The sequence below is a fragment of the Mustela nigripes genome, chromosome 14 (assembly GCF_022355385.1).
Source record: "Mustela nigripes isolate SB6536 chromosome 14, MUSNIG.SB6536, whole genome shotgun sequence".
NCBI lineage: Eukaryota > Metazoa > Chordata > Mammalia > Carnivora > Mustelidae > Mustela > Mustela nigripes.
The window spans coordinates 32,910,196-32,924,972 of record NC_081570.1 but is presented as its reverse complement, the minus strand read 5'-3'; the positions used below and the strand labels follow the sequence as shown (position 1 = coordinate 32,924,972).

Sequence of the window (14,777 nt, the reverse complement as noted above, 5' to 3'; positions counted from 1 at the left end):
CACATCAAGAGGCCATCCTAGCCCCCACTCCCAGGGACTCACTTGGGCCTGAGGCAGCCCCTAAGGGACTCCTCCTTCCGAAGCCACTAGGCGCAAGCAGTGGAAAGAGAGCATCAGCTTGGAATCAAGGGAGGCCCAAGTGTGAACTCCCGTTCCACCAAACCCCCACTGTGTGACTCCTCTGAGGGCTGCCGTGCCAGGACACAGAGACAAAGACGTCAATGTGACCCGCAGAAGCCACAGCAGATGTGGCTGCTCCATGTTCCTTCCTTCCCTCCTGCCTTCCTCCTCAGAGGCCCCATAGACTCCGCCCGTTTTCCTCTGCTTCTCAGAGCAGCCACCCATTCTCTGGGCATCCAGCCCCCTTCCAGAGAGGCTGCAGCGAGACCAGCTCCCCAGCTCCCACTTCCTTGATGCCCCAAATAAGTACACAGGTCCTTTTCATTGAAGGGTTTTACTGCTAATCACTCTGGGAACAGATGTGGGTTAGGGTGGGGGAATGAGTCACAGACATGGGGGACTGGGAAGGTCCCTGGATCGTGGCTCCCTGAGGGCTTCCTTTTGATTCCTAAGGCAGGACCAGACCTCTTCTCCAGGCCGAGGAGGCCCCTTCGATCGGGAAGGCCACGGAGGCCCCTTCGATCGGGAAGGCTGCTCCTCCCAGCACAGGCGAGGCACAGCAGATGGGTCTGACAGCCACCATAACAGGCCCTGTGTGGTTCCTATACGATCTGGAGCACCTTCAGGCGGTGATGCCCCCTCACAGGTACGTCCTCAAAGGCCAGGGGATGGTTGCCCTAATGACACAAGCCTGTACTAAGCCTACCCTACTTCTCTTTCATCCCAAGGAGATGAAGCCAAGACCGGATCCTCCAAACTTTCCAAGGCAAGAAACTGGACTGGAAAGCGGCAAAGCTTCTTCTTACTCGAGTCCCTTCTCAGGACCTCCCGCAGTTCCTGGCTTCAGAGGCAACAGGAAACCATTCTCCAAAGTAGGATGAGGGGCTTGAGGTCGAGGGGGCAGTCGCAGATCCTGGAGATCTTCCTACACCAGGCTGGCGTCTCTCCGCCTCTCTCCCTTTTCACCCTTCAGCTGGCGTCTCTGGCGGCCTGCTCGCCTGTGTGCGTTTTCTGATGACGGATGAGGTTCGAGCTCCGGGAGAAGTGTTTCCCACACAGCGTGCACCAGTAGGGTTTCTCCCCTCTGTGGGTCCTCTGGTGGGCCCCAAAGTTGGAGATGTCGCTGAAGGTCCGCCCGCACTCGGTGCACTCATAGGGCCGCTCGCCGGTGTGCGTGCGGTGGTGCACGCCGAAGCTGGAGCTGTTGCTGAAGCTCTTGCCACACTCGCAGCAGATGTAGGGCGCGGGCTCCAGGTGGGTCCGGTGGTGCACAGCCAGCGTGGCGCTCTGGCTGAAGCTCTTGCCGCAGATGTCGCAGCGGTACGGCCGCTTGCCCAGGTGGTCTTGCTGGTGCGTGGTGAGGTCCGAGCGCCGCCGGAAGCTCTCCTGGCACTTGGGACATTTGTAGTGCTTCTCTTCCAGGTGGATCCGCTCGTGGCGGATGCGGTTGGAGCTCCTCGAGAAGCTCTTGCCGCATTCAGAGCACTTGTAAGGCTTCTCACCAGTGTGGATGCGCTGGTGCGTTCTCAGGTTGGAGGTGTTATTGAAGGTTTTCCCGCACTGGGTGCATGTGAAGGGCTTCTCATCGGTCTCGGGCCTCGGGTGAGCCGTGGGGCCCCCGGGTTCTCTGGTGGGGACAGTGACTTTCTGCCATGGCTTTTTAGGATGGACCTCTGGCGGACACTCTGACGGGCTCTCCTGCCTGTGCTCTTTCTCCCCATCTGGGATCTGAAAACCCTCCGAGTCATCCACTCTCCAGGGCTCACCCCAGTCCCCTTCCTCAGGCAGGTGCTGTTCTGGATGCTGCTCCTTCTCACTGCCCATTTCTGAACCCTGAGAATGAACACAGATGGCCAACACCTTTATTCCTGGGCTCAGGCTCGACTGCAGGGAACCTTTGTTCTGGCTGAAGGGGTGTACCCTTCCCCATGGAACTGTCCATCAGAAATAACCTCAATTCTCGGGAATACTTGGAGAGCATGCATCTCCTTAATAACTCTCAAGTGACAAACTTCCACAGATACAACAGCCACCCATCAGAGTAAAGCAAAAGCACCACTTTTGTCCACTCCCCACAGATACTTGTCAGTGGGAATAATGTCACTTTTCCTAAGACCACGAAACAATGGCAGTCTAGACTCTAATTCCCGTGTGGGTAAAGGAGCTTCCAGCTGCAGATGATTCCATTTCTCTGCCTAACTCTAAGCTAACTGAACCTCCTTTTATGTTTAATTAAAAAAACCAAACAAACAAACAAAAAAACTTCCTTAAAAGTATCCACTTGCCTGCTTTCAAAATGAACAGAACCTCTCATTCCTGAGGCTCTCCCAGCTGTTCAGAGGCCCAACCATGAATTCTCTTACCTGTTCTGCCACCCTTCCCCTCCCTGGACCGCAGCCTAGCTAGCAACTAAGGGTTAACATCAGAGCCCTCCAAGACCTACTGCAGGGCCCAGGCTATGTCTGCTTCGATTGGTCAGTGCCCACTTCCGCTCTCCAACACCATACACAGCCATATACACACCGCATCTCTCTCTCACACACATACACCCCAAAAACACGGCCATCCTCACATACCAGTCACACTCAACCATAGTTCTCATACCGTACACACAAACCACACAGACACATACACACACACAACATACACTCATACACACCTGTAGCCACATATGGCCACACACATCACAGACACAGCCCTTCTAAATATAGAGCCACGCATGTGCCTACCCAATCACACGTACAGCTATATTCGTACCCCACACAAAATCACACACACACACTCTCACATGCCACCTACAAAGACACAGACACAAACCACATTCTCTCCCCCCATACAACTACACATACACACTGCCAACTCAGGCAGGCATCAATAAACGTTTGCCAGACCGCATGGACTCTGAGCTCCTACAGCCTGGGCCAGGCCAGGAAGGGACGAAGCACCGCCCAGCGTGGGGTTTCCTCTGGGCCCTGAGGCCACAACGACACTTTGGAAGGCCCAGTGGGCCAGTGCAGATACTGTAAGGTGACACGAGCAAGGGACAAGGGGCTATGACAGGACAGTAAGGGGAGAAGAATGACAGACAGAATTCCTTCAGGTCAGCAAGTTTTTCTGAACACCCAGCAGTAGTCATGGAAGGGCCACAGACTACATTTAGGGCTGGATCCAGACGGTGACACACACTATGGAACTGTGCAAAATGATTCAAGCCCTCTGAGCCTCGACTCCCACATCACTAACACACTAACACAATGATACCCGCCTACACTGCAGGGCCGTGGGCAGAGGAAACACCTCCAGTGCTCTCGGGAGCTGCGGGGCGGGTATGAGCGACACAGCCAGTGACAGCTACTAGGACCACTGTGGAGGACGCTATGTCCTAGCCCTGCACAGATCACAGGAATGAAAAAGATTCCTTATGTGATCTTGTTAGGAAAGAAAAAAAAATTTTTTAAATTAAGAAACAGTAAAGAAAATAAATGGTATGAGGCTCTATATAATCTAAAAGGAGAAATACAGACAGAGCCTCAAATCTGAGTGGAGGTCAGCAGATTTTTCTGAAAAGGGCCAGACAGTAAATATTTAGTAAACATTTGGGACCACAGTATCTCTGTTACAACCACTCAACTCTACTCTTGTATCATAAAAGCAGCCACAGACAATTCCTTAAAGGAAGGAGTGTGGCTGTGTTTCAATAAAACTTTATTTAAGACAAAAGGAGATGAACCAGTTTACCAATCCCTAATAGAGAAGGAGGCTTGCTTCATGTTCAAAAATGCAAGTAAACACCAGAAACAATTTATTCTTTGATACTCACTGTTCCCTGACAATCCTTTTAAAAATCACAACCCCTTTTCCACACTCCCAGTCCCCCTGCCCCACAGCACTTCTCACCTACTAACATTCTATTTATTTCTTCTGTCTCTTATTTAGTGTCTGCCCTCCCCCTGCTAAAACATATGTCCCCTGAGGGACAGGGCCTTTGTTTTCTAATGTAACCCAAATTCCTCAGGTAGTGACAGTCATATATAGTAGATCTTTAATAAATATTCACTGAACGAGCTGAGTGAAGGCCAGGCCTGGCTCCAGAACCCATTTCATGCTTACCTGTGTCTGTCTCACCCATTGTTCTCAGGAATCTGCCCACTCTCATACGTACTTGCTTTTACACTGATTTGCAATGATCTTTTAACATAATCTGTTTCCACTAGCAGTTTATAAGCAGTTTAAGGACAGAGACTGGGTCATTTTGGCAAACTCTCTCCAGCACAAGGCACTGCTTCATGTCTTCTGATGTATGAATCAATGGATATGATCTGAATTCAGTCCCCAGTCCTGCCCACCCTACCTGGGGCCCCGGTACCACAGGGGGGCTACCTGGCCCCCACTCACATCCAATCCTGCTATTCTAAGAACGTGTAATGTACCAGCCTCTGACTCTACTCAGGACTGAATGCTGGATCAATATAAGAGCAACAAGATTTAGGATTATGATACTATCCTCAGTTTATGGCACAGTGCAGGGAAATAGGCCAAGACCTCCAGAAAGTGGCATACAGTGTAGAAGGTTCAGTTCTGGGGGCGTCAGGAACTGTGCCTTGGTCACCTTTGTACTGACTCCTCAATGCTTCACACAGCATCCGGCATTATATGGGAACCAGTAATAATAAACATTCTGGAAGCTCATACTAAGTGCTAGGCCCTGGACTGAAGGCAATATGCAAATCATGTCATTTCATTTTCACAGTCTGTTTTAGAGATGAGGAAATGGAGGCTCAGAGAAATTTTAACTTGCCCCAGGGCACACAGCAAGTGCGTGGCTGAACAGGGACCTATGTCCATCACTCCAAAGCCAGTACTTTAAGACATGCCACTAGTAATGGAGAGAAGCAGGGAGGAAGACAGGGAGGGAGCGGGGAAGGGAAATGGGGCGGAGAGGTAAGGAAAAAGAACAGTGCCAAGGGAGTTCCGAAAAAGACACGGGCGTGTCTCCCTGAAGAGATCGGGGATGAGCAGCTGCATGGAAAAGGTGGTATCTGAGTTAGGACTTGCAAGACGGGTGAGCAAAATTGGAACTTGCAGAGCTGAGGAGCCCCCTATCTACCTACTGAGTATACAGCAGCAGGTAAGGTAGAGACATACATTTCAAAGATTTGGTGAGAGAAGGGCCCATTGGGCTTGCCTTCCTACGAGGCTCAGACCTACAGGGAGAACCGAAGGTAGAAAGGACTGGGGCAGTGGAGAAGCGGCCAGGGCTAAGAAGTGAGAGTCAAGAAGACAGGGCTGGTGATCACAGATGCTGAAGGTCAAGGGACTGGGTTTAGAGTGAAGGCGCCAAGGTGGAAAGTGGTCCGAAGGGCCGAAGTCCCGGCTCTTTAGGGTCAAGTCAAGGGGCAGGGGGTGGGGGATGATGCGGAGAGGGGAGCTTAGAAAGATCAAGAACAAGGTGTTTAAGAATAGAGAACTGTACTGGATAGCTGCATAACGGGTCAGATAGAGGGGGCCAAAGGGGCCAGAGGGTCCGGAGGAGATGGGCAGGGGAGAGAGGAGGCACAGGCTGCAATCAGAGGTGTCAGGAAACCGGAGCCCAGTAGGCTGGGTTGGGAGTGGCGGGGAGAAGCCGATCGCGGAGTCGAGAATACGTGCATCCTAGGGCATAGGTCTGGGTTCTGAGTGGCCGGATGGCTTTGGAGGGGTAGGGGAGGAGTATAAGAGGGGTAGGGACTGGCCCCCAAAGTATGGTCTGTGCCAGAGGGCTGGACTGAAAAGCCAACAGGAGGGCTTGTGGGGAGGGCTGGGGCAGCTGCCTAGCCGCGCGAGCCAGGGGCGGGGGCCAGGGGTCGGGGCGAGGGGACCACCGGGTCCCATTTGCTCCCCACCGGGTCCAGGGAGCAAAGCCACAGCCTCTAACTCCCTGGAGGAAGGGAGGCGGCCATGCTCACAGTTCCCCGCGAAGCCGTACCCGCCACCACCACCACCGCCCCCCCCCCCCACGACCTCGGGCCCAAACCGGACCCACCTCGCTCCCGCCGCTCGGTCAGGGACAGCGCCGCCTCAGAGGGCCGGGGGAGGAGCCGGAGCCGGAACCCAGAGAGGACCCGCCCTAACTCTCCAGGATTGGTTCTTGAGGAGGACCCTTTCTCTCCATTGGCTATACTGGCTGCCACAACGCGAGAAACCCAGGCGGTCCCGCCAATAAGTTTTGGCCTCGGGCAAGGCCTGCTGGGAGTTGTAGTCCCGAGGAAGAGCGCAGACTCGGAGAAGGAATTTGCGAAGTTGAGACCTGAGCAGTTGGGACTGAGTTCTCTCCCTAGGTCTTCGGATATCTTTCCACGTTCACGCGTTAAAAGCCCAAAGTGTGAGGCCACGGGTCTGGCCAGTAGTAATGCGTAGAGCTAACCTGCATAACCACCAAGGGATCATGAACTCAGTTTCTTCTTTACTGTGAGTGGGTGGCACTTGACTGTCCGGTAGACATCCCGGTGGGCATCCGCGCTTTCCTCGAGGTTTGTATTTTTAAGCCAAAGGATTGTAGAGCTAGAGGGGGGAGTAAATATCAACTAACCCAAAACGTTTGTCAGAGAACTAAACGTTCCCTGTGTGAGGAGCTGTCTCTGGGTCCCCCAATGCTCCTGCACAGGGATTTTTCTGGGTCCTACCTCGGTAAACCTGACTACCATTCATAAAGCCGGCACAATAAGATTTCCAAGGTATTTCCAGGATGATTCCCCCCCCCCCCCCCCCCCCCCCAGGTTTTAGTTAAAAAAGAAGGAGAAGGAGAAAGGGAAGAAGGGGAAGAGGAAGGAGAAGGAGAAAAGAAGTTTAATAGAATATTCTCATATCTGCAACGGTATTTCAGTGCAAAGAGCAAAGAATGGTGTCTTCAGAACTAGATAAACTAGATTTATAATCCCAGTTCTACCGCCTAGCCATTTGGAGCACCATCCCTCGCCCCCATAAAATCCCGGGCAGAATTCTTTTAAAGATTAAATGAGTTAAAGCTTCTGCTTCCACAAATATCAGTTCTCTTTCCCGCTGGTAAATTTCTCTTGGGTGCAGCCAGTGTGAACAATGGGAATTAGTTTTAGGATTAAGATATTCAGGAAAGTATATTTAAAACTGAGTATGAATGAGCGAAACATAAATCCCCCACATACACTATTGCTTATAAATTGATTAAAATGCTGAGAAGGCGGATCAGAAATAAAACTGTGGCTTCGTTTCTAACTATGGTTAAAGCGTGCTTGGGTGGATTCAAGGCTGTTCAAATACCAATTCCGTAAGATGTTTTCCTGTTACCAGTGCAAAGCCCTTCCCCACAACATCTCATTCGTGATGAAAATAACATCATGCCAAACAGCAAATATCAAACTTTTATTTAAGAACTGTACAAAAGCAAATAATAAATTTCACCCATGCATTGTGATAATTAAATGTATATATCAACTTGACCAGGTTACAGGGTGCCCAGACATTTGGTCAAACATTATTCTGACTGTTTCTGTGAAGGGTGTTTTCCAATGAAATTAACATTTAAATTGGTAGAATGAATAAAGCAGATTTCTCTCCCGGATGTGGATGGGCCCCATCCAATCAACTGAAGGCTTAAATAGAACCAGAAAGCAACCCAACCCCTAGTATGAGAGAATTCTTCTTGCCTAAGGGTCTTTAGCCTGGGACATTGACTTTTTTTCCCCCCCTACCTTCAGATTCAAATGGAAATACTGATTCTTCCTGGGTCTTAAGCCTGTCAGCCATCAAAGGAACTACGCCATTAGCTCCCCTATGTCTCCAGCTTGCTGACTAACCCTGCAGATCTTGGGACATGCCAGCCTCCATAATGATGTGAGCCAATTCCTTACAGCAAATCTCTATACATATAAATATAACAAATATATATTGCCCTGGAGGACCCTGACTATGACAAGCGCTAACAGAGAGAACTTCCAACAGAAAGATCCAGTTTCATTGGGTAGAACTGTGTACTCATCTGCGAACTGGTATCAGCCAGTATCTCTACAAAGAGGCCAGATCACGTATGTGGAATGACTTGAAAGTGAAGAAGGTTCGTTCTGCAAGCCACATTAAAAAAGGAGGTTCAATGTTTTAACCTCACGCATGAGCTACCAACTTCCTACTTGAAATCAGTACTCTCACCTAAGAGGCTGTTTGCTACACAAATAGTCAAGTCTTCTAAGATAATGGGCTTATGGGGAAAAATAGCCTCTACACACTGGTGGTCAGAACTGCCACTTTTCTGGCTGGACCTCTCTAAATCCCAAGAGGAGATTCGAAAGGACCAGGGTAACTGACAGACTCATCCATGCCTGTCTTTCCAAGCCCAGCCCAGCTGGGCTGCTGTGTTTGAAGCTCTGCATCCCAGCTCCCTGTCCGTGCTCTTGAGGCTTTTCGGGATTATGGCTACCACACTTAAAATCCCTGTACCTGCTTAGCATCAATAGGTAAGTTAGCTTTGAAAACGTGTACATTGGCTCTGGATGGCAGGAAACTATACTGTAAACAAGCATCAAGGAAACAGAAAGGGAGGGCATGTTTTACTCTTCCAACTTCCCCATCCCATATTCCAGAAGAAGAAGGAAGAGCATGTGACCCAAAGGAGCTAGAGGCCTGCACTGAGAGAAGAGAAAAAGCCATTCTGGAGGGAATAAGAGAGAAGTCAGGGACCAGGCACCATAACCTCATGACTAAAAGGTCAAGTGCAGGATGAGACAGGGTGAAGTTCCTTTAACTAGCTCCTCGAGGAGAGAACCCCTGTATCTTGGGGACACACATTCACCATCCCATCATCCACTAAACCTAATCTGATGGTTGGTTTTCAAGAATTCTTCCAGAGCAATGGGAGCTTTAAGTCCCGGAAGGATGACAGAGTTTAGAACTGAGCGCTGGGTGGAAGGTGATGGGATTCGAAATCACAAGGTCTAGATCTGGGGAAAGGAGATGGGATGTTTCAGAATCAGGTGTTGGGCCAGCAGACGGAAATCCAGGGCAGGACGCTGGACCCTCGGGGGAGTAGGTAATGAGGTACAGCCCTAAAAAGAAGGAACCTTGAGACCTTGAAGGGCTGGGGCAAGGTCAGAGGGCCAGGGCAGGATCATATCCCTGGGTGGGAAAATCTCCGGTGCCTGAAGGGGGAATAAGGAAGGGTTCACATTCATGGTCACATCTCCATTCGCATGACCTTTTTCTTCTGGCTTGCAGACGGTTGGTGGTTCTGATTTCTGGAGTTCTGAGCAGATGATTAGAGGTGCTGTGTTTTTCCCACCGTCATGAAGGCAGGGCTCAAAGAAAGGGCGAAGGGGGCCAGAGAAGGTGTGGGTGAAAGTAAAGATGTGGGATCTGCTGGTCACATTGTAGAAGGAAATGATGCCTGCCTCATAGTCCAGGAAAATTCCCACACACCTCGGGGGCTCCTTGAGGCGCAGCGTAGTCTGTGGGGATGTGAGAGCTTCGTACTCCTTCTCACTACTCTGGCGGACAAGCCAGTGTCCATTGGCAGGCGTGGCAGTGATCTTCCCCTTCCTGCTCACAGACTCACTACATACCCCCAGGGCCCATTTAGTCTTGTCTCCCACGTCTACCTCCCAGTAGTGACAGCCTGCCGTGAAGTACTCAGCGCCCAGGACACTGACAACGAAGTCAAATCGCTGGGGGCTGTCGGGCACAGGCTGCCTTCTGTCTCCAAGCTTCACACGTCGCCGGTCCTCAGACAGGATGAGTTTGGGATGTGCTGTGTCTGGGTCCAGGGTCACTGCCACTGCAGAGAGTCAGAGACAGGTGAGGCTGGGGAAGGCAAGGTCTTAAGGGATCTTTGGGTAGTTTTGGAGGGAAAGATAATCTCTAGGTCTGTGATCACTGTCATTGGTCTATTTGAGTTCATGTTTCCCCTTCCCCTAAATGTATGGGAGCCAAAGAAAACTGTCTTCCAGTCTCCTAGATCTGCTGAGAGTGTATTAAGTTGAAAGAAGAAAAAGTATTTCATCTCTCTGTGAAGCTGCCTTAATCCCTAGGAAACACTGCCTTCATCTTGGATGGTCCCAAGGAATGCAATGTATGATAATAAACATAGGCTTTGATGTTAGACCCCCTAGCCAGCTAGGATGTGTGAGTCCCAGCTCTGCCACTTGCTGGTTATGTGACCTTGGGCTTGTTACTTATCTCCCAACTTCAGTTCCTTCTTCTATAAAATGGAAGTAGGGGCTCCCATTTGTATAAATTTTGCTAATACATGAGATGGTGCCTAGTCCACACAGTGAGTGTGTGATGTTCATTTTGTAGTTAAAATCATTGCTTATAATTATCATTTTTAAGGGATAATATAGATAGAAGGATTCTTCTTTAAAATTGTGGATCATGAGGGTCGCAGTGAGTCTCCCCCTTTTGCCAAGCATAGAAAACAGGCTCTTCTTGAAGAGAGAAGCCATGAAGTCTGTACTCAGTCAAGGTGGTGGGAGTGAGCCAGACCATGAGTGTCAGACGGGTACGGGTTTATGAGCTCCTTGAATGCCAACCAAGGTAATCTGGTATTTTCTCAAGTGCCAACTCCTCAATTCTATTGTACCTGCCTGAAAGAAGCCATGTGAACAGAAGGGGGATGAGTAGCTGGATGATAAGGACTGCCAGTAGGTGAAAGTAACAGGTCTCATTAAAATAGCAGCAAAAAAGGGGCACCTGGTGGCTCAGTCGTTAGGCACTGCTTTTGGCTCAGGTCATGATCCCAGGGTCCTGGGATTGGGACCCTGCATTGGGCTCCCTGCTTGGCAGGGAGCCTGCTTCTCCCTCTCCCTTTCCCCCTGCTTGTGTTCCCTCTCTCACTGTCTCTTTCTCTGTCAGATAAATAAATAAAATCTTAAAAAAAAATAGCAGCAAAAAAATTGCCAACTATTTAGGAATAAAATGAAAAGAGATGTGAAAATCTTCTAAAATAAAACTATGAAACCTTTTCATAGTGTGTGCTGTGGGAGCATGAGCCTCACCCACTGTCTTCTTGGAGAAATTCAGTCACCACCCCCCAAGAAAACTGATCTTGGAAGAAGGACATGGCAGGTGTGTAGACAGAAATAGGAGCACTGGCTGTTGGTCCAACTGTGGGATAGGAAGGACTTCCCAAATTTGAAAGCATGGAAGAGACAACACAGGAAAAGACAAATAAATTTGACTACATAAAAACAAAACAATCATAAAACAACAACAACTAAAAAACCACAAGGAAAGTAAAATGAAAATGAAAAACTTGGAAAAATAAATTGTGAAAAATATGACAAGGAACTAGTATACTTTATATAGAAAGAACCCTTACAAATCAAAAAGTAGTCTGGACAGGACAGGAACAGACCAGTCACAAAGATGACATCCAAATAACCAACACACTTATGATAAATCTCAAAAATCATAGAGAACCCATAAGAAGATCACGAGATATAGATATAGATATAGATATAGATATATAGTGTTTTAAATGAGGGAAGACTTTCCAAATCTAAACGTGACCCCCCAAATCACAAGGATTTTTTTTTTAATTTGATAAGCAGTTAAACAGATTTTATTTTAAAAAGCTTTAAATGACAGTCTGCATTCCACAGGACCAGAGCTATGGGCTCTGACACGTGGATGCCCTGACTGGTATAACTTACCAAAGTGCAGCCTCGCCCGCCTCCAGCCTGAAAGACAGAAAGGAGATGCTTGAATTAAAAGTTAGGAAAACGGAGAACTCTTGGGGCATGGGGGCCAAGTGCAGGGGAAGGTGTACCTCACCTGAGTTCGCCGCAGCTCTTTTCAACTCTATAAGAGAAGAAAGAAGGAGATGAGCTATTGCTGGAAATACAGACTCAACAGGAGACTAGGTGGTACAAGAGTTAGAAAAACACGGGACACTTACTCAGTTCACTCCGGAGTTTCTCTGAAGAATAAAAACAGTTGGATCAATCAGAACAAGGACTTCCAGAGTGCTGCAGTCCCATACCAACCATATTCCCACATCAGACCCTCAGTAGCAATACGCTGAGCTTTCCCATAGTGGGGCTTGCCACAGCCGTGGCTCCCAGCCGTGGGCCAGGGCTCCCCGGGGACAAGGCAGAGGAGAGTCAGCCAGTTTCTGTGACCGCCAGAACTTTCTGGCAGACCAAGTCAACAACACATCTTCTGCTTCTAGGTCACCACAACATAAACATTTGTAGGATGTTGTGGGAGAAGAATAAAGTCCAAGTTCATTTAAAACCATCACCCAATGTCCATTTGATTTCCTTGGGTATATTTTCTCAATGTAAAATAAAAGAGACATGTCATCACATGTCTGAAGGTTTTTGTGGTTATAAAGAGGTTCTCATGCGTGAAGTGGTGGAGAAACGCTGCTCCACACACTCACTGTAATGAGGATCCCGAAGGGAATGTCACACCTAGGGAATAAAAAAGGTCTCCCAGGTAGCTTCACCCATGGGAGGTGAGCGCTTCCCAGTAAAATCTTTCCCACGTAGAGACAAGATAACAGTTCTGTGGGAAAGAGGAACAGGAAATATTTGAGAAGAGAGGACTTTGAGAACCAATACATCTCCAAGCCCCATGACCTCAAGTACCCTTGCCCCCATCTTCTGCCCCAAGAAGTGAAACGGAGACACTCATCCTAAAGCAAAGACATCAGCAGAAGGAGGTTTGTGCCATGGATGAGGGGTGGAACTTACTGAGGGCTTTATGGAGCCTTCCTAAAAAACAGAAAAAGGCATGCGTGAATAGATGGGACACAGGAAGGCTCATCACTCCATTCCCCCCCTCCCACCTGACCAGTGGAAGGGCTGATGAACCAGCCTGTGGGCCCTGAAACTTCCTGAGGATCTGGACTGCCCGGAACTTTGGGTTTGCCTTTCTTGACCCTCCCTTTTTGTCCAGCTCTTTTTCTGTGGTCCCCATTGAGAGTTCTGTGTGTTTGTAACTGTGTGCTCACGTACGTGTGTCTTGTTGTCCTTTAGAAGCCTACTGTTGCTAATAGCGATATTGTGAGACTCCCAGTCGGAGACAGCCCCACTCTACCACACTGTGCCCTCCGCCCCTGGACAGAATGGCCATAGCATCCCTGAGGTGGGTGCGCCCACACTTTCACCGCCTTGAAGGAGATGGGATGCAGAAATCAGGGCAGACAGAGCCATTTCGAGCCAGGGACTTGTCTTCCCAGCAAGACCTTCCAAGGGCAGAGCCCCCTGGTTTTTTTTTGTACGCTGGATGTGTCTGACTTCTACTCTCAGTGGTCCAGGGCAAACACTCAATTAACGAAGATGACAGGTGGAAAGGGAAAGGGGTACCAGGCTTTGTAATAAGAACTTTTTAAGTTGTTTATTTTAATCCTGAAAACAATCAGGTGAGGAGACTCACAGTCTCCATTTTACAGATGGGGAAACCAAAGCTCAGAGCAGTGAAGTACCTTGTCCAAGGCCAGTAAGGGGCACACTGGTGATCTGAGCCGAGAGTCACTGAACCAGCCCTTTTCTGTAGAGCCGGGGATCCTCCCCTTATATCACACTGCCTCTCTCAATGCAAAAGCTGTATGGAGTTCTGCGATGCTCATACACCCCATATGACCATCATAATACCTTTTCAAATAATAAGTAGACCTTCTTTTTAGGTGATTGGTGAAAAGGCTGATGAAGGGAGCTCAGGACAGTTCAGACCTGTGAATGTTGATCAAGGGCATCCCCTCACCATGGTTGCTCTATAGCCCCTTGATATGGGAAAGTAAATTCCAATAATATTAATGGAAGGTGTGTGTGTGTGTGTGTGTGTGTGTGTGTGTGTGTGTAATGTGTGTATGACAGACCGTCAACATTCATGTAGAAGTGGGAAGAATGTGTTCTTTGTTATTTGTCCCCTACTCTTTATTCTGTACATATAATTACCTTTTTCTTTTGCGTGGTCTGAGAGAAGATTTTCTAGAGGAAGAAAAGTAAATGAGATTCTGTGCCATTACTTTGACGGTCCCCAACTCCTAATGAGTTCACCTGCCTTTGAGGCTCCCTATCTCTACCTCCTTGACCCAGGCCCTCACCATCTCTCATCTGGATGACAGAAATGGTGCCCCCCACCAGCCCCCTTCATCCTGTCTAGCTTCCTCTGGTCCCTTCTTAACACTGAAGCCAGAGAGCTTCTCGAAGCACAATTCTGGTCAGGACTGCCCTCTCTGTTCACTGTTTCACCACTGCTCCAAAAAGAAAAACGAAAGCCCTTGACATGATCTACAAAGCCTCCCCTGGCCTGACCCCTGCTAAGTCCACAGCCTCATCTCCTGTCACCTTTCCCCTCACTTCTGCACTGTGTGTCTTTTGCATGTTGTTCTTTCTGCTGCGGAAGGTTTTCCGTTCCCTCTTCCTCCAAGCCTGCCTGTCTTCCAGATCAAACATCCTCTGGGGACTCCGCTCCTGTCCCTCAAGTTTGGTTGGTTGGTTCCTCTTGGATCTAGTCTTTACGGCCCTTAGAACTTCCTCTCATGGCATGTGTGCACATTTATTTATGTAATTTCTTCACTCACATCTGCTTCCCTGACTGGACTGAAAGCTCCAAGAAGGCACAGACTGTATCTGCTTTTACTTGCCATTGTGACCCCAGTGTCTAGTATATTCCAGGGCACTTAGTAGACAATCACTAATTTGTTT

At 49.0% G+C, this 14,777-nt stretch overlaps 2 protein-coding genes across 4 annotated transcripts in view; both read right to left on the bottom strand.

Moving 5' to 3' along the window:
- Positions 1-438: 438 nt before the first annotated feature.
- Positions 439-6,210, bottom strand: ZNF691 (zinc finger protein 691). The gene is made up of 2 exons (XM_059376445.1): positions 6,143-6,210; positions 439-1,953 (listed from the first exon to the last, which is right to left on the bottom strand). The coding sequence occupies exon 2, from the start codon at positions 1,942-1,944 to the stop codon at positions 1,090-1,092; it is 855 nt and encodes a 284-aa protein (XP_059232428.1). The 5' UTR covers positions 1,945-1,953; positions 6,143-6,210; the 3' UTR covers positions 439-1,089.
- A 1,272-nt stretch (positions 6,211-7,482) lies between these two features.
- The window catches only part of ERMAP (erythroblast membrane associated protein (Scianna blood group)), a 31,672-nt gene continuing 24,377 nt past the window's right edge, over positions 7,483-14,777 (bottom strand). For all 3 annotated transcript variants that reach the window (XM_059374396.1, XM_059374399.1, XM_059374398.1), the window contains 6 exons: positions 14,025-14,057; positions 12,819-12,839; positions 12,020-12,040; positions 11,896-11,922; positions 11,775-11,801; positions 7,483-9,898 (listed from right to left, as the gene is read on the bottom strand). In XM_059374396.1, the coding sequence (XP_059230379.1) occupies positions 9,174-9,898; positions 11,775-11,801; positions 11,896-11,922; positions 12,020-12,040; positions 12,819-12,839; positions 14,025-14,057 (854 nt within the window). In that variant the 3' untranslated portion in view covers positions 7,483-9,173. The remainder of the gene's footprint in view (positions 9,899-11,774; positions 11,802-11,895; positions 11,923-12,019; positions 12,041-12,818; positions 12,840-14,024; positions 14,058-14,777) is intronic.

Excerpts from the sequence above, each read along its gene's own strand:
- ZNF691 (XM_059376445.1), bottom strand. The coding sequence starts at position 1,944 with ATGGGCAGTGAGAAGGAGCAGCATCCAGAACAGCACCTGCCTGAGGAA.